Source organism: Epinephelus fuscoguttatus, linkage group LG8 (genome assembly GCF_011397635.1).
Source record: "Epinephelus fuscoguttatus linkage group LG8, E.fuscoguttatus.final_Chr_v1".
NCBI classification, from domain to species: domain Eukaryota; kingdom Metazoa; phylum Chordata; class Actinopteri; order Perciformes; family Serranidae; genus Epinephelus; species Epinephelus fuscoguttatus.
In genome coordinates, this window is record NC_064759.1 from 8,509,288 (window position 1) to 8,535,903 (window position 26,616).

The following is a 26,616-nucleotide window of genomic DNA, read 5'->3' on the forward strand; positions in this document are numbered from 1 at the left end:
TGGTAACAATCCATGTTCTCTTAATGCTAACTTAGCATGACATTCATTTTGGCTCCAACCAATTGGAAGTCATCTCTGCTGTGACTCACTGGATGTTTATCTATCTGTGTCCTGCGTTGCTAAGCAAATGCCACAAAGTCATTTGAAACTGACTTGATGTGCATTTAACTCATTTCTTATGCCTTGTCATGAAGTCTTTCATTCTGTAGCGTGATGCAGCACTTAATGAATTTAGGCCATTGAGCATTTCACAATGATTTCTTATCTGCATGGATACCCTGGCACTGGACAACGATGTGGAAACCTCTGGACCAGTTCGCTAAATTAGACAGGGGCATTAATCTTAACAGGAACAGCAACGGGAGGTTTTCAAAGTAACATGTTACATAAAAAGACTTTCTCTGTCTCTTCTTTTAGAACAGCTTTTGAGTTGAATCCAAAATGCTGTCAATAATGAGTCACAAATCTATTGACATAAGCTTCCACATGTTTCAACAGAGCCTATAGCTCACAGGAGTGGACACCACACTGAAAAAAATGCAATGAAATGGCCTGGGAACTGAGACAGGTCCTTGTGTAGTGAGAGATGACTTGGAACTTTACAAGGCAGAAATGTCAATATTACCCCCATCAATCTCCAGGCAGAGGGCACGTCAGAGTTCAACACCCACAATGTGCCAAGAATGTGTTGCCTGGAAAACCTGTCAGTGAGAAGAGGTGAGCAGCTGGACCCAGGCCACTTCTCCTGAGCAGAGAACTCTCACCAAAGCACCAAACCAGAAGCCTAATAATGGTATCGATTGTGCACATGGTGATAAGCGATTAAGCCACCAAATTCACCCAAATACACACCAGACCCTGCCACTTGAAAAGTGCATCTCAACAAATTCCTTACACAGCTCATGCATTTTAAATTTAGCTGGCCCTGGAGGGACTGAAATCTCTGAGCCGGACTTCTAATTCGCTGACCTCTGACAGCCAAATGTAAACAACATCAAATAAGACGCATACACTTCTGACATCTCCTTTAGGATTTCTATGCTATGGCATCTTCTGTAGGGGTAGAGTACAGTTTATGTAAAGAATAATGCATCCTTTGTTCAGTAGAGCCGAGTAACTCCCCTTCACCACACTCAAACTTGTTTCTTTACAGTTTTATGGCTGACATTATGACAGCTACAGCAGCAGAGGGGAGACTTACATTACAGAGTTGCTGACATTAGCTACAAACGAGGTCTCGGAGGCTTTCAACATACAGTAGATTGATGCAATGTGAGGAAGTGTCATCATCTTTGTTACCCCTTGAGCAACACCCCCAACGTCCACACCCGCAAGACAGACAAAAGTAAAAGTGCAAAGCTTCGGAGTGAAAGTCAGAATTACAACAAGACAAAGAATGAGCAGTTTAGAAATATTAATCTCAAAAGGGTTGTCCGTTATTTGCATATCTCTCTCAAAACATGTACATGTAATAATTTCTGCAGGCACCCAGCATGAGCACCTGGAGCAGGTTAAGACTTGTGAGTTTTATTCAGGGTTAGTTACTCATATACATATTAGATTAACAGTGTTAAGGCAGTCCCCCTAATTAATCTGCACATATGTGAGGTCAACACATAAACATTCAGGAGCCCTGCATGCTGTTTTATTACCAGTTTATCATTCTACAATATTTTCTGCTTTTCTGAACAGTCCAAACTGGATTTACTGCTGTTCATTTTATGGATACTCCCTCTCATTCCCTCTCAAGTGTGATATTTTATTGTGTGCTATTGCTGTCTTTAATGCTCTCCAAAGACTTTGACATCAGTCCACTTTCATCCATGTGCAATCTTTAAATACCTGTTCAACATATCTGTTTGTGTCTATATTAGAATAATGAACACAGTGCCTTCCAGCACATGCTTCCTGTCTTACAGAAGAGTTGTGCATGCTAAGATAGACATTTCTCTGCTGTTGTAACACTAGATTTCCCCCTTCTGGGAACAATAAATATCACCCTATCTTATCCTGTCTCTACAGGCATGCACATATAACTAGATTACCGGCATTCTAGATCAAATAAGGAGCTCTTGTATGCAGAATATTCGGACAAAGTACAGTGTGTGCTTCTGGTGATCCCGTTACCGGCCTGTATTGTGAAAAACACCTATCTCACTGAAATGTTATGTGTAACCATGTTACAGGCGAGGCTAGTGCAGAGGATGCATATGAAAGGGACATTAAATGAGAGCGGGGGGGGGGGGGTTGAATAGGAACTTCCAACACCCTATGTGCTCTGTAGATGTGCAAGCTAGCTCGCCAGAATGAATGGCACAACGCCGAGATTTTAACTTCAATGTTTACCTTGATAATGCTGCTCCTGCGTGGTATTTCAGATTTGCCATCCAATCCGACAGAGGTGTTGGCGGTTTCCACCCCGGCTTGGCTGCCAGGTGCGACGAGGGATCCCGAACCGACCATATTTTCCGATATCCCACAGTCTCCATTCAAGACCGACACTTCGCAATGCGTCTTGCCAGCTGCTTCGTCGCTGGGCACGGCAGTATCCCCAAGATTCAATGGAGGCAGGCTGCCGTCCTCCCCAAACTCCGCCATAGGCACTTCGAGCACACACGCACACACACGAGCTTGGCAAGCTGCTGGGTAGCAAAGCCTTATGTTTCAGCTTTACTCCAATTTCCTGCCTGGCCTATTGCCTCGTTGAAACATTTGCACGCATTTCTGCCATATCATCTCTCGATGCACATATCTGTCAGGTTCCTACAGACACAGGGGCTCGCTCCGTGCACTGGGCTCTGTGAAGACACAACCACAGCGATTAGCATAATTAGGCAACATGACATTAGTAAGAGCAGTTACGATAACAGAAGCAGCTGTAAAGCCTGACAAAGAAGAAGCGTTCACATGTCGTGCTCACGAAAAGCGGATGTTAAGTTACAATCAGGGAACACTGTCACCGTAAATGCAGCATGATAAAACGCATAAACATGATAAAACGCATAAACATGCTTCCCTATATGATCAGGCTTTGTTGCATTTTCCCACGTTTTCAGCACATTTGTACTGCTTCCATCCCACATACAGCCCCACTGTGTTTCATTTCACTGTAGTAAACCCACCCGCTTCAGTTCAGCAGTGGTCGGCAATGTTAAGTTAAATATTCTTTAAAGCTCGCCAAGTTTTCACTTCAATCAACTCCCACGAAACTCATGACTGGTTTAACATCAGTGTGCGGCAGCTTTATGTACTTGCCTTGTGAGCAGCTGTGTCTCTCCATGGAAAAGACGGTTCTTCCTTTTAAAGTTGCGGCAGCTGAGCGGACAGACAACCGTTTGCTGTCTGTGCTGCCGTCTGTGTGCCGAGCCGAGCTACGTTAGCTAACAAGCTAACCTCACTCTCTAAGCTAGCTCGGTGAAGTTAGTTTACACAGGCGAGTCAAAGTCCAGTGAATACAGCCCCGGCTGTTGGCAAACAAAGACAGAAACTCCCTCCGCCGTCAGTCAGCAACGACTGTCCGTGATTTATCCGTTTACGTTAAAAGACTGAAACGTTAATTTGCCGTTAAAGGTGTCTCGCGCATCTTTAAGAACCGTCACTCAGCGAACTCGTTTCCAGGGAACAAAGTTGTGTATGTCTCGTGAGCGCGCGGCAGGCAAACACACTGCGATGTCAATCAAAGCTAATTATTTTTTCACCGACAAACAAGAAACGCCCACTTTCACTCTTACACAGGACATTTAAACCTGCTGGGCTCAAAATACACTCAGATTATCTCTCTAATGATTGTATCTTAACGCTCAGACATCACAGTTACATGTCTAACTGGTTACCTGATAGCTTTATCTGTGTTTTTCAGTTTATTTTAGTGTGTAATCTATCTTTTTGGGGGCAATTATACGTCATAGCATATGGAGCAGTGCCACAGCATTTAGCTTTGGAAAGCTTGCACTGCCTGTGGGGTTTTAAAATACACAAAAGCTAAAATAAATAAATGAAAATACATAAGCCTACAGCAAAGGCCTCCAATCTTAGCTAGTAAATACATAAAAAAACACAGAAAATTCAACAAAGGTGCACATGCAACACAGCACAAAGGTCAACCAGAAAATATATTCAAAATGGCACAAAACTACAACAAAAAATACAAGAAACAGAACAAAAGTCAGCAAGAAAATACATTCACAATAGCAAAAAAAATTGGCAAGAAAATATAAACAAAGCAACACAAAATTACCAAGAAAATACATTTAAAACAACGGGAGAAAAAAACCCACAAAAATCATTCAAACAGCACAAAACTCAAGAAAAACATACAAAAAATGCACAAAATTTGGCAAGAAAAGATACACAAAGCAACACAAAAATTAACAAGAAAACACATCTAAAACAGCACAAATCTCAACAAAATTATTTCAAAACAGTCCAAAAGAAAAGAGCCTACATACAGCAGAAAACACAGAATTCAATAAAAAAAAACACATACAAAAACAGCACAACACACAAAATCCAACAAGAAAACACATACAAAATAGGACAAAACCCTTTAATGTAATTCTTAATTTCTTTCCAACAGCTCGGCCACTTTTACATGTAGGAAGTCCCAGAACCTGAAGGCACTCCTGAAGACAATACCAGCCTTTCACAGAAAAGAAGATTTCCTTCAAGACCACATAAACAGATCGAGAAAAAAAGTCTTTATCAGTGTAAACACCGACCTCACTGGGTCTAAATCAAGGGGTAAACCACCATACCTCACTAATTAAAGGCATTCAATATAACCCTTCTTCTTGTGCTGCCTAAGTGTGCCTGTATTATTAATATTGTTGCCATTAACGCCATTGTTTTTCAGAAGCTACATATGACATCTCTTAAGGACAGCCATCATCTCCCAGAAACACTCACATGACCCTTCTCTGTTTTGAGTCACATTGTTTGTTGGGTCTTCCTCTTTATGTGGACAGTCATGGAGACGATGGACTAATCTCAAAGGTTAAGTAATAGCCTTCAGTGAATAACTGCCTTTTGTTCTCCTCTTGTGAAAACCTGCACTGTAACATACGCGACCAGACAGATTCATCTCAGATCATCAATGCTCAGATGAGAGCTTTGAAATATTGGTCACGCATGGCAGGGCACATACCCTACATGTAGATCATATAGCTTAATACTGGGCTCTGCATGAGAGACACAGAGAGGGAGTGATGAAGCATAACATTGTTCTACATGATTTAATGCATTTTATTCATAGACCACTGGTTCAGATGGAGGCAGATAAACTCAACGGTGTGGTCATGTACAGTGAGTGGTACAACAGCGCCATCTGCTGGTCTATAAGGTTTATTGATCTTTTGGTGAATGTGGAGTGCAGATTTTATTAATATCCTCTCAACATCCTCCTCTGACAATATGACCTTTTATAATTATTATCATTATCATTATTATTATTATTATTATTATTATTAGCAGTATTAGTAGTAGTGGTAGTAGTAGAAGTAGAAGAAGTAGTGATAGTTGTGGTATTAGTATTAGTAGTAGTAGAAGTAGTAGTTGTAAAAGTAGTGGTAGAAGGAGTAGTAGTAGCAGTTGTCATAGAAGTAGAAGTCGTAAAAGTAGTAGAAGACGAAATAGGAGTAATAGTAGTTGTCATAGAAGTAGAAGCAGTAGTACTAGTAGTCGTAGAAGTAGTAGAAGAAGTAGTAGTAGTAGTAGTAGTAAAATTAGTAGAAGTAGTAATAGTTATGGTATTAGTAATAGTAGTAGTAGTAGTAGTAGTTGTTGTACAAGTAGTAGTAGTAGCTGTAAAAGTAGTAGAAAACAAAGTAGAAGTAGTAATCGTTATAGTATTAGTAGTAGTAGTAGTAGTAGTAGTAGTAGTAGTAGTAGTAGTTGTCGTACAAGTAGTAGTAGTAGCTGTAAAAGTAGTAGAAAACAAAGTAGAAGTAGTAGCTCTCATAGTAGTAGTAGTAGTAGTAGTCATAGAAGTAGTAGTAGAGGTAGTAAAATTAGTAGAAGTAGTAATCGTTATAGTATTAGTAATAGAAGTAGTAGTAGTGGTTGTCATACAAGTACTAGTAGTAGTAGTAGCTGTAAAAGTAGTAGAAAACAAGTAGAAGTAGTAGTAGTAGTCGTAGAAGTAGTAGTAGTAGTAGTAGTAGTAGTAGTAGAGGTAGTAAAATTAGAAGAAGTAGTAATAGTTGTGGTGTTAGTATTAGTAGTACTCGTAAAAGTAGTAGAAAACGAAGTAGTAGTAGTAGTAGTAGTTGTCATAGTAGAAGTAGTTGTAAAAGTAGTAGAGACGAAGTAGAAGTAGTAGTAGTCGTAGAAGTAGTAGTAGAAGTAGTTGTAAAAGTAGTAGAAGACGAAGTAGGAGTAGTAGTAGTCGTAGGAGTAGTAGTCGTAGAAGTAGTAGAAGAAGTAGTAGAGGTAGTAAAATTAGTAGAAGTAGTAATCGTTATAGTTATAGTATTAGTAATAGAAGTAGTAGTAGTAGTTGTCATACAAGTAGTAGTAGCTGTAAAAGTAGTAGAAAACAAAGTAGAAGTAGTAGTAGTTGTTTCCATAATAATAGTAGTAGTAGTAGTAGTAGTAGTAGTAGAAGAAGTAGTAGTAGTAGTAGTAGTAGTAGTAGAGGTAGTAAAATTAGAAGAAGTAGTAATAGTTGTGGTATTAGTATTAGTAGTACTCGTAAAAGTAGTAGAAAACGAAGTAGAAGTAGTGGTAGTTGTCATAGTAGTAGTAGTAGTAGTAGAGGTAGTAAAATTAGTAGAAGTAGTAATAGTTGTGGTATTAGTATTAGTAGTAGAAGTAGTTTAGTAGTTGCCATAGAAGTAGAGTTAATAGTAGTAGTAGTAGTAGTAGTAGTAGTAGTAGTAGTAGTGGTGGTAGTAGTAGTAGTAGTAGTAGTAGTAGTAGTAGTGGTAGTAGTAGTAGTAGTGGTGGTGGTGGTGGTGGTGGTAGTAGTGGTAGTGGTGAGTGATGGTAGAGTGGTAGAAGTGGTAGTAGTAGTAGTGGTAGGGGTGGTAAAATTAGTAGAGTGGTAATGGTTGTGGTATTAGTATTAGTAGTGAGTGGTTTAGTGGTTGCCATAGAGTGGAGTTAGTAGTAGTGGTAGTGAGTAGTAGTGGAAGCAGTAGTAGTGGTAGTAGTGGTAGTGGGGTAGTAAGGTGGAAGAAGTAGTAATGGTTGTGGTATTAGTATTAGTAGTAGAGTAGTTTAGTGGTTGCCATAGAAGTGGGGTTAATGGTAGTAGTAGTAGTGGTGGTGGTAGTGGTAGTAGTCGTAGTGGTGGTAGTAGTAGTAGTAATAGTAATAGTAATAGTGGTGGTGGTGGTGGTAGTAGTGGTAGTAGTCGTAGTGGTGGTGGTGGTGGTAGTGGTGGTGGTAGTGGTAGTGGTGAGTGGTAGAAGAAGAAGTAGTAGTAGTAGTGGGGTGAGTAAAATTGGAAGAGTAGTAATGGTTGTGGTATTAATATTAGTAGTGCTCGTAAAAGTAGTAGAAAGCAGAGTAGAGTAGTGGTGGTTGTCATGGTGGTAGTAGTAGTAGTGGTAGAGTGGTAGTAGTGGTAGTAGTAGTGGTAGTGGTAGTGGGGTAGTAAAATTGGAAGAAGTAGTAATGGTTGTGGTATTAGTATTAGTGGTAGAAGTGGTTTAGTGGTTGCCATAGAAGTGGGGTTAGTTGGTAGTGGTAGTAGCAGTAGTAGTAGTAGTAGTGGTAGTAGCAATAGCAGTAGTAGGAGTAGTGGGGTGAGTAAGGTGGAAGAAGTAGTAATGGTTGTGGTATTAGTATTAGTGGTAGAAGTGGTTTAGTGGTTGCCATGAAGTGGGTTAATGGTAGTGGTAGTGGTGGTAGTGGTAGTGGTAGTGGTAGTGGGAAGAGTAGTAGTAGTAGTGAGTAGTGGTGGTGGTGGTAGTGTAGTAGTGGTGGTGGTAGTGGTAGTGGTAGTGAGTGATGGTAGAGTGGTGGTGGTGGGGTGGTAGTAGTGGTAGTGGTAGTAGTGGTAGTGAAGAAGTGGTAGTAGTGGGGTGGTAAGGTGGAAGAGTAGTAATGGTTGTGGTATTAGTATTAGTGGTGCTCAGTAGTAGAGTGAGTGGTGGTTGTCATAGTGGTAGTGGTAGTAGTAGTGGTAGTGGTGGTTGTGGTATTAGTATTAGAAGTAGTTTAGTAGTTGCCATAGAAGTAGAGTTAGTAGTAGTAGTAGTAGTAGTAGAAGAAGTAGTAGTAGTAGTAGTAGTAGTAGTAGTAGTAGTAGAAGAAGTAGTAGTAGTAGTAGTAGTAGAGGTAGTAAAATTAGAAGAAGTAGTAATAGTTGTGGTATTAGTATTAGTAGTACTCGTAAAAGTAGTAGAAAACGAAGTAGAAGTAGTGGTAGTTGTCATAGTAGTAGTAGTAGTAGTAGAGGTAGTAAAATTAGTAGAAGTAGTAATAGTTGTGGTATTAGTATTAGTAGTAGAAGTAGTTTAGTAGTTGCCATAGAAGTAGAGTTAGTAGTAGTAGAAGTAGTAGTAGTAGTAGTAGTAGTAGTAGTAGAAGAAGTAGTAGTAGTAGTAGTAGTAGTAGAGGTAGTAAAATTAGAAGAAGTAGTAATAGTTGTGGTATTAGTATTAGTAGTAGAAGTAGTTTAGTAGTTGCCATAGAAGTAGAGTTAATAGTAGTAGTAGTAGTAGTCGTAAAAGTAGTAGAAGACAAAGTAGAAGTAGTAGCAGCTGTCACATAAGTAGTAGTAGCAGTTGTTGTCATAGAAGTAGTAGTAGTCGTCGTAAAACTAGTAGTAGAAGCAGGATTTTAAATATGTAGGCTATAGTGGTTTCCACCTATTTGTTTGGTGGCACCTAAAAACAGGTAATGTCTAAATGTGACCTCTGACCCCAGGGACTGTGACCACTGATCTAGGGTTGGCCAAGATTTTATGACATAATGACATGACATTTGTTCATTTATTGAAATGTGATATATAAAGAAAATGACATCGCGGTCTTGACAGGAAAAAGTTGCTGTGGAAGTTGCAGTACTGTAACATTTATCCTATTTGCATTCATGCATCATTAATGTTTATTATATTAGTATGCACGAAGGTAGCTGCTCCACTGTAGCCAGTAACAGAGTATAAAAAATGTATTAATTTTATTGTTGCCAAATTCATCTTAGCAGAAAGAAGAAGCAGTCTTGCAAATGTCAGTTGATGTCAAAGGAGAGATTAGGACTTTGTCTCTTTCACCAGAAGTCTCTCATCTTCCGCCTCACTCATCGCAAAGATAGGATATGATATGGTGGTGGTGTGTGTACTCAGGGTTGTCAGAAAGTCATCATTGCTGGAGTTTGAATGCACAAACATGTATAGACTGCAGCTTTCATTAACACATTAATATAACTGGGTGTTGGAATGTCCAATGCTAATTGTCTTACCCACAGTCACCTGGGGACAGTGCACCAAAAATAATCAAAATACATATTTTTCCTCTTACCTGTAGTGCTGTTTCAGTCTAAATTGTTTTGGTGTGAGTTGCCAAGTGTTGAGATGTCTGCCTTCTCTCCAGTATAATGGAACTAGACGGCACTCAGCTTGTGGTGCTCACAGTGGAAAAAAAAAAAAAATTGGAAAAACTCAACAGCAATGTTTCTTTCCAGAAATCATGACCTGGTTATATAATAATCCACAGACCTTGTTGTGAGCAGTTTCATGTAGGAACTGTTTTCTTTCTACCAAACTACACCTGCAAACACAGAAGGAAACATGCATCTACTGCTAGCTCACCTAGCACCACTGAGCTAGTTAACGTTACAGCTCAGCCAAGGAGGACTCCATTAATGTTTACATCTCACACTGTCACAAGCATGAGTAGATGCATGCTTCCTTCTGTGGCCTATGGTTTGACAGAGCTATTTTCTGTCTATTTATAATTATTTGTCAGACGTGACTCAGACTGGCACCGCACTTTATTCAAAAAGCAGCAAACCTTGCATTAATCTGATTCCAGATCAAGACACTCTGGTAAGAATCGCTGTATGCTGTTAATACTGACTTCGAATCTGTTTTGAACATGCATTCAAAAAATGCAATTAATCGTGATTGACTATTGAAATTCAGTGATTAATCATTTGACAACCCTATGAGAACTATTTCTTTTTGCCGAACTACACCTGTTAACCATATCACTGTGCAGAAGGAAGTGTGCATCTGCTCATGGACAAGAGGCTGGTCTTCAGGACAGAGCGAGATGCACTGTTGCCAACTCCTCAGTAAGAAAAGTAGCTATTGGCTGTCCTAAAAGTCGCTAGAAGTCGCTAAATCGTCATCGCCTAATTTGCATAATTGTCCATATGCATGTAATTGTAATGGCTGCTGTAGGAGAGAGGAATAACGTCGTGGGAGAGACAAAAACTGAGTAAAAAAAACACCCTGAATATGTTTTGAACCTTCTTTCAGTGATTTATATTAGACAAAGAAAATTTTACATTTACATCCCGCCCTGACTGTAAACCAGGTTGGGATCAGCCAGCGGCGGTTCCACGCATGCGTGATTCACTTGCAGTCTGGACGTGGAGGGGTTAACATCTCCTGCTCTGACTGCAGCTGGGAGGGAGGACTGGGCCGCCTGTGAGTGCTTTGGGGCGAGGGAAGGGCCCATGGCAGCATCCACTGCTCGTTGAGAAGAATAAGAATGATACGTGCTCTCACAACAGAGTCTCCAGAAGTCTTCAATAAGATCAGAAAAAGTCGCTAGATTTGTTGCTAGTCGCTTTTTTGAAAAATAGTCGCTAGAGGGGTCTGAAAAGTCGCTAAATATAGTGACAAAGTCGGTAAAGACAGATATCTCTACGGCCGCTATCTCCAACACTCAGTAACTCACATAAAAATAATCTAGACTGATAAATAGCACTGCAGGTAAAATATGTATTTTTAATTATGGGCTGAACTGACCTTAAAGCTTTAATGCAGATAATCCAGCTGACATTTGGACGAGTAGATAATGGAGTGACTTTGGACCCTTATATGTAAAGTGAAACCTTTTGTTCTCCAATTATAATAAAATAATTACTCATAAAGCACATGTAAATATAATTTTTTTTTAAAAAATCATCAATGGCCCCTAGACGTTGTCATATTAACATCATATGAAGAGCAGGACGACATTTACTTTAACTAAAGCATTTAGATGTTTAACTCTTATCAACCATAACAAAACACACCACTTGATTTCAAATATAGTCTTTATTGTATGATCAAGTGTATAATTCATATTCTTGATTCATACCTGGGGCTTGGACAGATAACAGTACAAATGTATTTTCTATGTGCACATTTCTGCAATTCATTACGTTGAGTCCCCCTGAGTACAGTATATGACATCCTGCATGGCCCGGCAGTAAAATCCATCACCATGTGTGTGCCACACAACTCCGACAGAGTTTCCCATGAGGTTTTGATTAGAGATAAACAGTTTAAAACACTCCCCTTTAACTTAAGGCAATCACCACCAGACCACATTTTTCCAGACACTCGTACGGTGCTGGTCATGGATATATATTCCTGTAAGCTTACAGGAAAGTGATTACAGTTTGCAGTACAGTTTGCAGACTCCAGGGCTCATGTTTAGCCTATTGGGATGATTTCAGTGGGGCATTTGCATGAAGCAGGACACCAGGCGAGTACATACTTATTGCTGCATCCTGTCTTGGTGGTCAAGTACCGACAGTTGAGGAAGTGGTTAATGTCAGGACATGGGTTGGCTGAAATGAAAAACAAAATAATGAAGAGGTTAGCTCATTGTCTTTTTTTCTGCATCAGTAGACAATCTTTCAATATACACTAGCCACTTTATTAGGTACCCCTTGCCAGTACCAGGTTGGACCCCTTTTTCCTTCAGAATCGCCTTAATTCTTGGTAGCATAGATTCAACAAGGTGCTGGAAACATTCCTCAGAGATTTTGGTCCATATTGACATGATGACATCACACAGTTGCTGCAGATTTGTCGGCTGCACATCCGTGATGTGATCTGCTGCTGTAGCCCATCTGCTTCAAGGTTGGACAAGATGTTGTTGCTTCAGAGATGGTCTTCTGCAGACCTTGGTTGGAACCAGTGCTTATTTGACTTCCTGTTCCCTTTCTATCATCTTGAACGAGTCTGGCCATTATCCTCTGACCTCTGGCATCAACAAGGCATTTTGGCTCACTGGATATTTTCTCTTTTTGGGACCATCCTCTGTAAACCCTAGAGATGGTTGTGCTGAACATCCCAGTAAACACTCAGAGCAGCCTGTTTTGCACCAACAACCATGCCACGTTCAAAGTCACTTAAATCACCTTTCTTTTACCCATTCTGATGCTCGGTTTGAACTTCAGCAGGTCGTCTTCACCATGTCTACATGCCTTAATGCACTGAGTGCCACGTGATTTGCTGATTAGCTGATTAGCTGTTTGTGTTAATGAGCAGTTGAACTGGTGTACCTAATATTGTGGCCGGTGAGTGTATACTTGCCATACAAATCAATCAATTCAATCAATTTTATTTATAAAGCCCAATATCACAAATCACAATTTGCCTCACAGGGCTTTACAGCACACGACATCCCTCTGTCCTTTGGACCCTCGCAGCAGTTAAGGAAAAACTCCCCCCAAAAAAAACCTTTAACGGGGGAAAAAAAATGCTGTTTGTGTTTGTGTGTGTTTGTCATATTTACTTACTGCAGAGTTTGTCTACACAGTTGTTGGGGCAGGAAGCACACGGGGGTCCAGCCTTATATGGAGGCCATCTTCTGAAGTTTCCTCTGTTAAACAAATAAAATGAGTTTTTGATCCCTCGTCTCTCGTCTCAGATCTAACCTCTGATTAAATATATAGACAGTTTTGTATTTTGTTTTTCCACCAAGCTCTCCCAGAAGTCACATGCAAAACACAGTCATGGGTTTTATGGGTATTGAGGGTGAATAAGGGTCACATACGCTCGATAATAATGGCAGCCATAAAAGTAAATGTTCTTAGGGCACAGTTTCACTCCACAGCCAACTCTGTAGGAGCTGTTCCACACCACCTGACAATAAAAACAAAAAGTCATTGTGAAAGTGGGAAAACTGATTAAAAATCGACCTATTTGTTTTTGCTAAAATGCATAAAAATACCCTCTTAAAAACACAGTAATGACTGTGTATGGGGGTACAATAGTGCTGTTTGAAATGCTATCTCTCCAGTGGTTTTTGAAATGATGTGAATCCTTTGGTGAAAGCAGGATTGTTCAAACTTATTTTGTACAGATAATTACCCATAAAATGAATATTTAGGAACACAAAAAGGCTCTTTGAAAGCTCTAATCCACAGAAACATTCTCTAATCAGTCATGATTATCAGTCCTTAATCTTTTGATCTAACTACTTGTTAGCAAACAGTTACTTATTTACACATCCAGCGGATGCAGAGCAGCGTTATCACTTATTTGGAGTCGTGTTTCTGGTCTCCTGATGAACGTAAGTCCAATATTGACCTTCCTTTTTGCTCTGTTTTCAGTGTTACTCCTGAGGGAAATGTCTGGCGCTTTATCTGATAAATGTTCCACTTTGTTCACTTTGTTTTGGAGCTTATTGAAAACAATGAAACCAGTGAGAGTGAACCAAAACACTAAATTGTGGGCTGAAAAACCAAAACAGTGAGCTAAAAGACACTAAAACGCTCTGTAAAGCTGAAGGAAACGGCAGACAGGTGATAATAATTCCTTGCAGGTTTATTGCTACAAGCAACCCTTTTCACTTACTGTACAAGTAGTCATTTGATTCTTCGTTAAAGGGACAGTAGTGCTTTTTGTCAAAGAAGGTTGTTTTGGTGTGAATTGCAGAGTGTTGGAGATATCAGCCGCACAAATGTCTGTTTTCTCTCCAGTATAATGGAACTAGATGGCACTCAGCTTATAGTGCTCAAAGCGCCAAAAAAAAAATTAATTAAAAAAACTCATCAGTGATGTCTCTTTCCAGAAATCATGATCTGGTTACCCAAGACAATCCACAGACCTTGTTGTGAGCAGTTTCATGTGGGAACTATTTTCTTTCTACACCCACTAGGCTCGGGCGGTGTCTTGGTATAACAGTGTACCATGGTATCCAGAAATCCCGACGGTATGATTTTAAATACTGTCGCAAATACAGGTGCTCCTTTCTCTGTTAAACTCATTGTATGTAGTGCTCAGCGCGCGCCACCAGAGGTCAGTCTCTGGTCTCTACTGGTGGAACAGGCAGCTGAGCTATAAGACACCTGACAGAGCGGGCCACACTGGATGCATCACGAAACCTCTTGGGGTTTTTTTTCAGCACCCATCTGGCACACAGCACACACACTGCAAACAGCCAGCCAGCACCGGCCGAGAGACACGGTGGGGGAAAACATCATGTTTTTTATACATCTAACTCAGTTAATTAAGGGTTTGTTTCGACCAAACCAGAGTTGTGAGAACTGGGACAAATCATGTCCTGCCGGGAAAAAAGACAGAAAAAAACCCTTTAAATTATTACTTATCAGCACTTTAATTCCAAACGTTATTTTTAAAGGATATATATGTTTTAAATAAGTATGATTTGTAAAATATTTTGACCTGCTTTAATCTTTGTAATTTCTAAACTAGCCTTGTGCCAGAAAACATCCTTGGCCCAGACAAGAATTCACAACTTTAAACAATTAAAAAATGTGTTAAAAAGCCTTCAAAGTCTAAAATTAACAGTAGGTACTGATTGGTGGGATATTGGTGTAAAAAATGTACTGCTATAATTATATTTGTTTTAAAATATGTTTTTATAAAAAATTTTGGCCTTTTAAAAATGTGTCCCAGATTTTTATCAACTCCATTGGGTTTCTACATAAACATCATTTAATCAGGCATAAAAGGAGTTAGCTATACGCTAGGGCAGTGGTTCTCAAGCGGTGTGCTGCGGCACACTGGTGTGTAGTAATGCCAGTCCAGGTATGCCGTGGGATTGTGTGATAACCACACATTATCACTGCCAAATTCAACTGGGCCTATACAAAATGTTATGGATGAAGTTTTAATTGCCAGTATCAGTATGTTGTGCGCACCCATTTCCCTAATAAAGAGGAAAACTTTACCTAAAAAATGTAAGTTAATTTTAAAAAATTAAATTATTATTAGTGTGTGGGACATCAAAAGCCCTGACTGGCAGCCAGTGTGAGGGATGATAAGATTTAAAAGGAGAAAGCGGTGAGTGGGACAATGGATCGCTTTTTTGTACGGAGCAAATGACAACAAAGCACCAACAAAGACGACCTACCACCGAAAGAAAAGAGAAAGGAAAACCTCAGTAGCGGTATCATGAAAGCTACCCGTCTTATTTATTGTCTTATGTCGTGATAAGAGTGATAACACACCTTATAGAGTCTATTGTGCACAGATATAAAGACAGGTGTGCCTTGTGATTTTGGTGTGCCCTTTGGTGTGAAAGTCTGAAAACCACTGTCATAGAGACTCCTGTCTCACTTCCTGGTTTCCAAAAATGCTGCTCAAGTACTGGTAAGCTTTCTTTTTTATGATGAAGTCATTAAATAATACTGCTATTATGTGTGTCTCAACGTAACAGGTCAACTCTGCAGCCTTTCTAAATCAAAACTAAATAAGAATTATGGTTTAAAAATGAATATCTTGATTAGCATTAAGAAAACTCTCAGCAACTTTTAAATACGAGTGCTGTGAAATTATTTATTATATAACTTTTTGTCAACTCTGTGAGACGTCAACTCCCTCAGATCTTACATCTGATGTCCATCGTGTGTGCTGTTTAAGAAACAAATAAATCACCGGGAGGTAAATCCATTTCAAGGTTTAATAGTCAAAGAACTTTTCCAGAAAACTTTGATCTTTTTAAAATATATTTTCCCAACCTAATTAAAGAGTAATTAGCACCACCTGGAAAGAGACATTGCTGCTGAGTCTTTCACATGTATGTTTTTTGACACTTTGAGCACCACAAGCCGAGTGCCATCTACTTCTATTAAATTGGAGAGAAGGCAGACATCTCCAACACTTGACAACTCACAACAAAACAATCTAGACTGATAAATGAATCCCTTTTACGTAAAATGACTGATTATGGACGCTTTAATTCAAAATTAAACAATAAAACAAAGCATCACTGTGTGACCTGTGTTCCTGCTACCATGAAACAAACTTAACAATCATCTCTGTCAATACATCACTGTTGCCCTGGCAACAGCTAAGTGTTACCTGTGTGTAGTGACCAATAGGTTTGCCATTAGTGGAGCCATTGGGATACTGGTAGCGTGCCACCTCACTGTGCCAGGCGTTGATGACGGCCGTCCATGAGTACAGTTTGGAGGAGTAGAACAGATTCTCACCTAACTGATATCCTGCTCGTTGGTGAGAAACACATGGCGGCACTGATTAATGTGTGTCTGCAAACACAGTTTTATTTTCATGTCCTAGTAGATTAAGTTATTTAGATAAAACAGGGTTCATTAAAAGGCCTATTGATGATAATCTCCTTAATGATAACATATCCTACTCCGTGTAATTTGTCATTAAAGGAAGGTATTAAGACTGGAGATAAGATAATGTTCGCTGTGACTCTGACGATCAATCACAAGGTCAAACAGGTTCACAGGGAACCTTTACACTGAGTGCACCCCTGAGGTATATATGGAGCAGGGTAAAGGCAAACAAAAAAGAGAGATGTAGGGTAAAGGAAGATAAGAAATATACACACCATTGTACAAGCGGCTTCTGACTGGTCCATGAGCCAAAATACATTTGTCAACCCAGGCCTGAGCAGAGGCTGCTACCTCCTCACTGTAGCTCTGAAAAAATAAGAGATTTTAAAAAAGTTTCATTTTCAAACAGCCACGACTACAAGGCAGAAAAAGATCCATTCTCTCACCAGATATTGGTTTTGAAAACGGGATCATGTGTGATTTAGAAGACTGATGAAATCTCAAAATGCGTTCCACTCCAACCTTTAAAATATGAAAAGGTTGTGATTGAAGCAGGCGTCCCCTTCCAGACCTGCTGCTGTGCTTTTTCATACGGCCCAAAGCCAAAACTGAGCTCTAAACTAAACATGAGATTCTTCCTTTTTTCTTCTGTGCAGATACCTTACACCTCCAGAGGAGGAAACAACACATCTTTACCCTCCTGTTGACTGACATGTTTTCAACTGTATACAGTGCTTGTAATGACTGGGCTTGGCTCCCTTCATTAAACAGATTAGACGATGTTAACATTAGAGTAATTATATTTACCTATGACACCAGAGTCCAAAATGTATTGTCGCATTTCACATGTTAATGATTTTGACTGAGATATTTGACTAAGGTTGAGTCAGCACTTAATCATGAACTATACAATGCTGCTTAAGACTTAGATAATACTTTTAGGCGTTGTGCAGAAAACCTCACCCACTATATTGCCTTTTCCTTTAAGCAAGTATGGGAAAACAAATGCTGGGAACCATTAGCAAACATTATTTGAGGCACTTCTATTGTGCAAGTTGACGGCGGGACTGACCATTTGCAGCATGTTAGAGGCAGTAGGCTGAACGGCTCTCCTGATGGCATTGTGATGGTCAACAATCTCTGCCTGCACTGTTTTGTTGTTTGGGCAAACGTCTGCACACACACACAAACACAGACACATACCCACTTAAAACCAATGGGTAAACATGAGATCAAAGATATAATACAGAGTAATATTTACTCTGGTGGCTTAATATCCAAGATATGACTCACAAAGATATCCTGGATTAATTACTCTGAAATGGCTTGGCATCACAAAAGAACATACAGACAGGATTGCGACAAATCCAATTATCTTATTGGGAGACTTGTTGGCATGGTTTCAGAGTTGATGCTGGAAAATAAAACGCCTCTGTGAAGTTAAACACACGTGATGCAGTTAACGTTGTGCTTACCTTGCTGTGGACACACCGTGGCATGCAGGGAAGTGCATTTGAAAAGGAGAAGAAATTTGAGTGTTATCAGAACATCAGGTGTGAGAAAAATAGTCATATCCCTACTTTAAAAAACAAAAAAAAATGTATCACAATGTAAATACACTTAAAACCAGACAAGGAACCTAACTTGATTTATTTTCATTAATTAAAAATGTTACCTGACTTAAAGCATCAGCAGGACAAAAAATAATAATTTTAAATAATAAGCAAAAATACTTTACTTCTTTCACAGCTACACACAGTCACACTTTTCTTTGGAATAGTGGGATTTATTTATCTATTTTTAATAATATTGTGAATACACAGTTCTAGTTTTATTTAATTTAACACTAAAAATCTGTTCATTGGTTAATTTCCTCCCTGAAAATGTCATTTCAGTGTAACATCTCCGTGCCACAGTTCAGTGTGATTGAATCAACAATAAATATTTGAGAGGTCATGTTCCGTGCTACAACAAATATTATTACATAAGAACATGTTTGTCTAGTTATCTTTTATTCTGTCTAGATTATACTCTTGCAGTGGATCATGTCTTATTAGCTCATCATCTATTTTACATGTAAAATCTGCAAAGTACTCAATTAAGTAAATGTAAAATATACAATATTTCTGTCTAAACTGCACCACACTCTCACAAAATCAAAACTACTGAAGTGCTGTATTTATAGCTCAAAATTTTACAACTTAACAACTTTCCAGAACATGGAAAACACTTGAAATGCATAACATATTAACATAACATAACACAGCATCCTATAATATTCAAAAACTTGTTTACACTTGTACTCACCAACACGCAGGCAGAATGCACCTGCTGCAGTGTCAAGATGCAAATCAGGAATGGAAACATTTTAGGGAGACGCCTGTGTACAGTGAAGATTAAAAGCAAAGGAAGATTACTAAGACTTAGTGAGACATTTTGGCATTTCATACAGGTTTATTCTTAAATAATTCTTTTATCTTTACTATTTTAAATTGAAAGTCAATCATAAAAGTAAAAATTAGTGAATTAATAAAGTTTACGATCAATGTTTAAAATATGGTCATATGTAAACCTCTGAACTAAGAGGCATACCTGCGTCTAGATCATCAGGAGGTGGAGGTGTGTTGGCACTTTCCTCTCCCTCCTTTTATAGACCCAGCTCAGCTGCTAATTATAGTAAACATATAGCACATTCCCCTCTGGCTGCTAATGATGCAGCAGTTCCCATGTCTTTACATAACGGCTACTGGACAGAAACAAGTCTGTCAGGCAGCACTGAACAGGACAGTGGATCACCACAACTGAGAAAAGAAGAACATTTCTAACATAGTTAGAGCAAACTATAATGTTTATTTCAATCAGGCCACTGTAGCAAAGGAAAACCTTTCTTTAAACTTGTAGTATGATATTTTGCAATATGGCTCTTTACTGGGACCTCTTCACCCTTCCAGCGCATGATCAGTGTGTGTGCATCTCAGAACCTCTAGTTCTATTTCAGAGCAGCCGCCCTGCCTACATGAGCAACACTGTTCAGGTGTGGTACAGCTGCAACACATCTAGAGAACTGCAGTCTCACCTATTTTTTACATGTTACGTGCATGTTACGGTTTCAGCAAAGAAAGAGAAAATGGTCTTTGATAATCATAATGAAATTGTTTCACCTTTCAGTACAATTTCAATATCTTTATCTGTCACAGACATGAAGAAATATAAAAGAAATCTTTCCAACTCACTCTCTTTCCTGTTCCTGTTTCAAAAAAAAAAACTTGTCATGACTGTGTTTTTGACAAACAGCACAAACATGCTGTTCACACAGCATATCAGGTAACAGTCATGTACTGTTCATGCAGGCAGTGTGGCCCAGGTGTAAGGCAGAGAAACATACATGGAAAGCCTGCTGCTCTCCATGCCTTAAACCCAAAACACACTGGCGGCGTCACGTGATGGTGGCGTTATTGACGCAAGTCAAGTGCCACCCCCAACACACACAGAGAGCGTCGCGCTGCGGAGCGTCAACTGGAATTCTATTGCACACTCCAATCCGCTAGGTGGTGGTAATGAGACTAGCTGGTTGCCAACCGCCAATGGAACAAAAGACAAGGAAGAAGAAAAAGAAGCGCTTTTTCAAGGGTGGCGTGTCACATCGACGCGCGTCGACACGCAGAATAATAATAATAATAATAATAATAATAATAATAATAATAATAAATAAAACAAATAATGCCTGGGATCCACTGGCGTCACCGAGAATCGCTGCCGGACGCAACGCCTACTCTGAGAAGGACGCTTTGGAGGCGGAGCCTGGAAATATGCAGAAATACAGATGGACGCGGCTACTATAGGAAAGCTCTCGCCACTGCTACGATAGCTTATCTTCCATTGCCATGTTGTTCCAGAGAGGGAAAGTAAACGAAACGTCACGACAGACCACTACCGAGCTTGCTCCCCATTGGATAGTGTCCTTACGTCTGATGGGTTAATTTGCATAAAGTTGAGTTGCGGTCAACTTTTGGATGCGCCGGAGCTGCTCAAATGGCCGCGCCGCCTACCCAAAATGCTTTGCATGGACGTCAGCAACAGTTTGACGTGATCCATAGGAAATGAATAGGCATAAGCGTCACGGCGGACATAAAAAACGCCAGTGGATCCCAGGCGTAATGTCTGTTTTGACGCGCGTCCTACCCGCCGGTGTGTTTTGGCCTTAGGCTTTCCATGTATGCACATGGAAGGGCAGAGAGGTTAGCTTTCTCTGCCTTACACCTGGGCCACACTGTCATGCACTGTTCACACAGGCAGTGTGGCCCAGGTGTAAGACAGATTGTATCATTCATTCAGTGGATTGTATTATTATTATTTTACATTACATTGTTTTATTGTTTACAACTCAGAAGGAGAATAACTTCGGCTTTAAACAATTTAGGTTTAACTCCTGTGTTCAGCTTTGTTCAGTAACAGAAGCAGTGAGAGGCTTCACATCACCACATTTGTATTGTGTTTCTTTTAATATATTGTATTATATTGTAAGATGAGATTTGTTTTGAGTTTTGAAATGAGGACATTTCATTCAAAGAGGGGGAGGGATGTAAGATGAGATTTATTTTGTTTTAGTGTTGTTCTGAATGTTGTTTTGTTTTGGGTATTATTTGAATATTTCATGATTTAGTTAATGGCTCATTATTTGATACATACATTATTTACATTTGTTGGGATGAGGAACTATATACATAAGTTGCTTTGTAGTGTTTGTTTACATTGGGTGGAGTGATATGGGTCAATAAATAGTCAGTTGTCCTCCTTTTCTAAACAGACATTAAAGTATTCACGTTTTCCCCCGGAGAAGTTGTCCCCGTGCTGTTAATACCCATGCACGCTACCCTAGACAGTATTATACAGTTAATGCTAACTCAACACCAGCATTACAATATTATATGCTTGTTTTCTCCACAAGTTCTTGTATGTTCTTTAATGTGTGTATACATTTTTTTTAAAGGTGTCTTTTCTTTTAATTCATGTATAGCCCTTATTACAAGCTGCACTGATGAAATAATTATCCAGATTGGATAAGCAAAATATATTAAACTTATGCAACTAAATTCGCCACAGTGGCATCATTGGATGTTATTTTGCAAATTTCAAATGATTGTGCATTTTCTGGTAAAAATTTTACCTCGATCTTGACCTGAATGCATTTCCTTGAATGCTGACCATCTCAGAAGTATCAACAAATGAACTGACATCCCAAATTTAGCTGGAAATGACGCCTTAAATGTTTTTCTACACTGCTTAGTTCCAAAATTAGACCACTGAACATTACACTAGTGGCCATCTTGGATTTGACCTCTCATGGTCCTCATCTGACTTCCCTCCACATCTGAAAACAAACGGCATATACTGATAAAACTTCCTGGTTTTCTCATGAAATGCACAGTTGTTATAATTTGAGTTTATGTGCTGTAAAAGAGTGCGACTGACAGAGAGTAAACAAGGAACTGCAAAGCCTCAGGGTGTAGTGACTTTTTGATGCATTGGGTCACATTTACACAGCATAGAAAGGAAAGGCACCTGACGTAAAGGCAAACAAAAGAAACGGAGCATTTGTATATTACAAGACAGATCCGTGCAGTGCTGTATGTATATAGATTAAAGTCACACAGCTCATGTGGGCTGAGGGTGCACCCAGTACTTGCAACATATAGGAGAGGTGATTCTGAACAACACGACAGAGAAAGGACAGAAAAATGTTTTATAAATGGTTCCAATTTATAATTATTTTTGTGATGTGATTCATAGTTAACAACCAGTGTAGAAGGTCTGTGTGTGTGTGGCCGTTTCCTGTTTGCCATAGAAAGCAAACACCGAATGATGCAGGAACATTGTAGCTCAGAGGTGAAATAATACGATAGCATATCTTAAATGTTACATAATCACAAAATGAAACATAGGACTTTTTGTTACCTTTGCGGAGGTTATCTTGAATATATGCCAAGAACAAGTGCAACATTTGAATTAGGAAGATTCAACATAATTTTCATATAATTAAATTCATTTTTTGGATGCTTTCTAGTTCTAAACTGAACCTGCATCCAAGTTATATAAACTTGTTTGTTAAGTCTTTCCTGGAAAAAAAACTTACATAAAATGAGTTTTTTAAAGCTGAACTAATTAATACTTTCATATGAAATTAATCAAATGAATGTGTATAATGTAAAAGGTGATGCTGGAGAATTGTCATCTGATTTGTATTGTCTTTCAGCTCTGTTCTGGGTTTTCAACCCAATGTGAAGGGTTTCAGCTCTTCTCGGCTCATTGTTTAGTTTTTGGGGCCTGCAACTACGGTGGCCAACAAGGACAAACACCCAATTTGAAGTTAGGACATTCAAACAAAATCCTCAGTTACACTGAACAAAAACCCTCTGAGCTGCTGCAGGGTTAGCGAGTTACCTTGCTAACTAGGTTGGCTATGCTAATGAATAAACTTGCCAATAGACTAGAATATTAGCAAGTTAGCTTGCTAAGTAGGTACGCTATGCTAACAAGTAAGCTTGCCAAATGTATTAACTTCAATTTGGAAAACTAGCTTAGCTCTTAAGAAGCACAAAGGAATTTTGAAAGAAGCACAGGCGCAGCACACTGATGATGTCAGAGGGCTGTGATTGGTTGATTGCAATGTTTGTGCTGGAACGCGATGTGAGATGTTGATCCAGGAGCATGTCCTACTTGGCAAAATCAAATCGTACACTTGAATGCGCTGTCATCCATCACTGTTGCTTCTGACAGCTGTCAATCAAGCTGTCGTCTTTTTGCAGCTCAATCAAGTGATGCATCGTCCGCTGCGCAAAGGATTGTGGGTCAAAACAGACAGAAAAGCATGTTAGCATGCATACTGCAAAATCAGACTGGATGTAGTAGAACATCCTGGTATTTTTGGCATACCGCATTTCTTCTGTTGTGTCGTTTTTTTCTGTTGCTTTGTTTTCAGGGTTTGTGTGTTTCTGACTTTGCATCATTTCTGTATTTGCAGCGTGGACCTGTTAGTGTATTTGTTTGGATTTTTGTGTGTGTTTTTTGAATTTCTGAAGCTGCAGCATGTTTCTCCTAATGGAGATGTTTTGGGCCAGTGTAGCACATCTGGCCCTGTCAGCCACTGAACACAACTTTAGTTTTTTAGTTCTCTCTCACTGCTCTCATCGACCTTGTGTCAAGCCACATAGCAGGGAGCTGTTTTCAGCACAGAAAGCTTTAATAAACCTACTGTACACTACTTCCCAGCACCAAATTTAGACACATGAACTAAGTGGTGAACCCTGATGAGTTATTTAGCTGCTAAAATGCCAGATATGTCCCTCAGGAGCGGATAGCGAACAAAACAAAGCTAAAAGGATGTTGAATACCAAACTTACATTCTTCAGGAGGCACTCAACTCCAAATGCATGCTAATGGTGCTCTGTGTCAGCTGGATGTGTAAATAGGTGTTGATTTGTTAACACATTAGCCACAAAAAAAAGCAAAAACAGCTTGTTCTGCTGCCTCAATTCAATTAATGCTGCTTAACCTATTTTAGCCGCACATTTAAAACATATCTCTGGATAAGAAATAGAGATAAGTCTGGTTTTCATGATGAACAATTGGCATTATGGCAAATAAAAAGCCAAATATCACACTTTATTTGGAAATTCTAAATACAGTGGAGTGCATGCAGTATTAGTATTTATTTTTAATGAGTTTTTTGTAATATATATTTCCAGGAAGCATAAGGAATGATAATACAATTACTCTGTAGATTAACTTTGTGAAATAAATTACAAAAATGCCTTGGATTGCTGATGCCGTACGAATATACGTGTGAACAAAGCAGAATCTTATCTTTGGAGCGACCTTGCATGTTCACATGCTTCTCTGTTGACTCGTGATTATGTGTCTTAATGCACAATAAGCATTATGCTGCTATCACCTCACTGCTTAATGCATTATTGTGCCATTTGTTATGCAGTACAATGGGCAGCTGGAGTCAAACAGTCTAAGTGGTCAAAGGCAAGCTCTACTTGAGCTTTTTTTTGATGCAGAGAAGTTTGAAGAAACACTTGAGACGTGACTCTCTCAACTCTGTTTTAGCTGTTTATTTGCCTTCCAGTTTTTCATGACATTTAGCTCTTAATCTTTTTGAGTTCGAGTGCACTTATGGGTCACTTTGTCTGTCTGCCAAATGAATGTAATGTGATTTTGTCAATGTCTGCACCACATTTCATTGTAATTGATCCAGTCATTGCTGCCACGTTTCACTCAAAACAGCAGACGTGAGGATTCATCCTCAGAGAACCATGAATTCCCATTTACACCAATTTTTTCAGTCCATCGGGTAGATGTAGAGATTTTTTACTGGATATTTTAAAGCGATGACCTGGTGGTGCAGAATTGGACATAACTGACCTTTGTGATTGTCTGACATGCTGTCAGAGTAAGCATGGAGCCCACACTGTAACTAACTGCACTCCCTGAAGAAATATTATCATATTTTTGGAAAAATGAAAGAGTGATTCCAGAGAGAAGCAGACAGAGGGGTCTACAGTCTGTGTTTGAAGGATATATCCAGGATGTCAAACTGACTCAGCAGCAACAACAGGTTAAAAGACAAAGATAGTTAGAAGCTAAAGCCGAACTATAGGCTACAGATCACAGTGTAAAAGTGAACCACCACATCACTGCTGATCGCCACACAAGACAATGAATATAAAGGGAAACTTTGCTCATATTGAACCAGCTGTGTGTCATCACAGTGTGTGCAGATGAACAGTGTCTGGCTTGCACCCAGACCTCCGCCACCAGACAGGCAGGGATCTCTGGGGGAAGTCAAACAACGTTCACTTGCACACACTGTGATGACACAGAGCTGGTTGAATATCAGCAAAGTTTCCCTGCTTCCCTTCACTGGTTCCTGTACAGCAGGGTCGGTCTTTGTTTCACTGTTATAATCATTAAAAAGCAAAAGCAGCATGTGTATACATTCAGTAGGCTGTATCTTCAGTAGCTAGCTAGCTAACCCTACACTTTCCAGGGTTTGATTTTGGTTTTGGAACAGGGAAGAAACGTATATCTTTTTCCAACCTCTCCAGGTAACGAGTATCATTAATACACGACGTGCCCCAGGCACAACATTTAGCTCCAAATCCACAAAACCAGCCTGAAAATGAAGGAAATCTGAAACAACTGCATTAGAGTCAATGGAGCACAGCTGAGTTATTGTCAGACCCTGGTCTGAGCTGGCCTGATGCTACGCTATGATTGGCCAGTCTGTGTCCAGGGGCGGGACTTAGAAAAGGGTCAATTATACGGCATGGAGTGGACTGGCCACTCATAAAAATTAAGATAACTCATAAAGCTACAATGTGTGTGAACCCAGCTTTGTATAAACTGTAAACGGCAACACACACACAGTTTGCTCTCCACTTTCAACAGAGTTAAATGTTCTCTGCGTTGATAGATGACATGAGCGAAGTGCTTCATGTACCAACGGCACTGCATACACTCAAATACGGTTTTCTTGGAACAAAACCTCTTCCCATGAGGTGAGAATGAAGGCGCACCATTTAAAGTAATAGTGGCCATTATAGAGCAGAATGATAGAGAGCCGTGAGTACAGCCACAGGCGGACACCGAGAACACTGACAGCCTAATGCTGCGTGGCTCTGTGGGAATCATGCAGAGAGGCTTAAGTCTTTTGTCGGAAATCTGTTCTTGTTCACCCCTGTCGCTCAACTCAGGTAGGTATCTAATCATTGGAAGAAAAAGAAAAGTACTGCTCAAGAGTTCTTAAAGCTGACAGGTTCTAATCCAAGAAGTGCACTGATATTTTCCGAGCACTAAAATTATGAAGTAGCCTTTGTAGTTTTATGCTTTTATGGTGAAAGAACACGTTGTATAAACTTAAAGATTCTCACCCTTTTTCAGCCAGGCATTCAGCTATATACATATGAATAACTGTAATTTTGCATCATTACTGTCAATTGACAAAAATCCAAAGATGGCGACAGCTGAAATGCCGAACTTGAGGCTTCAAAACAGGAGTCCACAAACCACTGGGTGACGTCACAGTAGCTACGCAATTATTTCATACAGTCTATGGTAAGACCACTATGTTCTTCATTTCATATTACACATACACATTTAGGGCGACAC

General features: G+C 39.5%; 2 protein-coding genes across 2 annotated transcripts in view; both read right to left on the reverse strand.

Annotated features, from left to right (window-relative positions):
* LOC125892544 (inactive phospholipase C-like protein 2) overlaps nucleotides 1-2,797 on the reverse strand; it is a 53,467-nt gene extending 50,670 nt beyond the window's left edge. The window contains exon 1 of the mRNA XM_049582528.1: nucleotides 2,347-2,797. Within this exon, the coding sequence (XP_049438485.1) occupies nucleotides 2,347-2,598 (252 nt within the window). The 5' untranslated portion in view covers nucleotides 2,599-2,797. The remainder of the gene's footprint in view (nucleotides 1-2,346) is intronic.
* Nucleotides 2,798-11,197: 8,400 nt separating this feature from the next.
* LOC125892546 (cysteine-rich venom protein) overlaps nucleotides 11,198-26,616 on the reverse strand; it is a 201,552-nt gene continuing 186,133 nt past the window's right edge. The window contains exons 3-9 of the mRNA XM_049582532.1: nucleotides 18,741-18,823; nucleotides 17,516-17,616; nucleotides 16,719-16,809; nucleotides 16,220-16,362; nucleotides 12,945-13,033; nucleotides 12,688-12,770; nucleotides 11,198-11,730 (exon numbers count right to left, since the gene is read on the reverse strand). Coding sequence (XP_049438489.1) covers nucleotides 11,594-11,730; nucleotides 12,688-12,770; nucleotides 12,945-13,033; nucleotides 16,220-16,362; nucleotides 16,719-16,809; nucleotides 17,516-17,616; nucleotides 18,741-18,810 — 714 coding nt within the window. The 5' untranslated portion in view covers nucleotides 18,811-18,823 and the 3' untranslated portion in view covers nucleotides 11,198-11,593. The remainder of the gene's footprint in view (nucleotides 11,731-12,687; nucleotides 12,771-12,944; nucleotides 13,034-16,219; nucleotides 16,363-16,718; nucleotides 16,810-17,515; nucleotides 17,617-18,740; nucleotides 18,824-26,616) is intronic.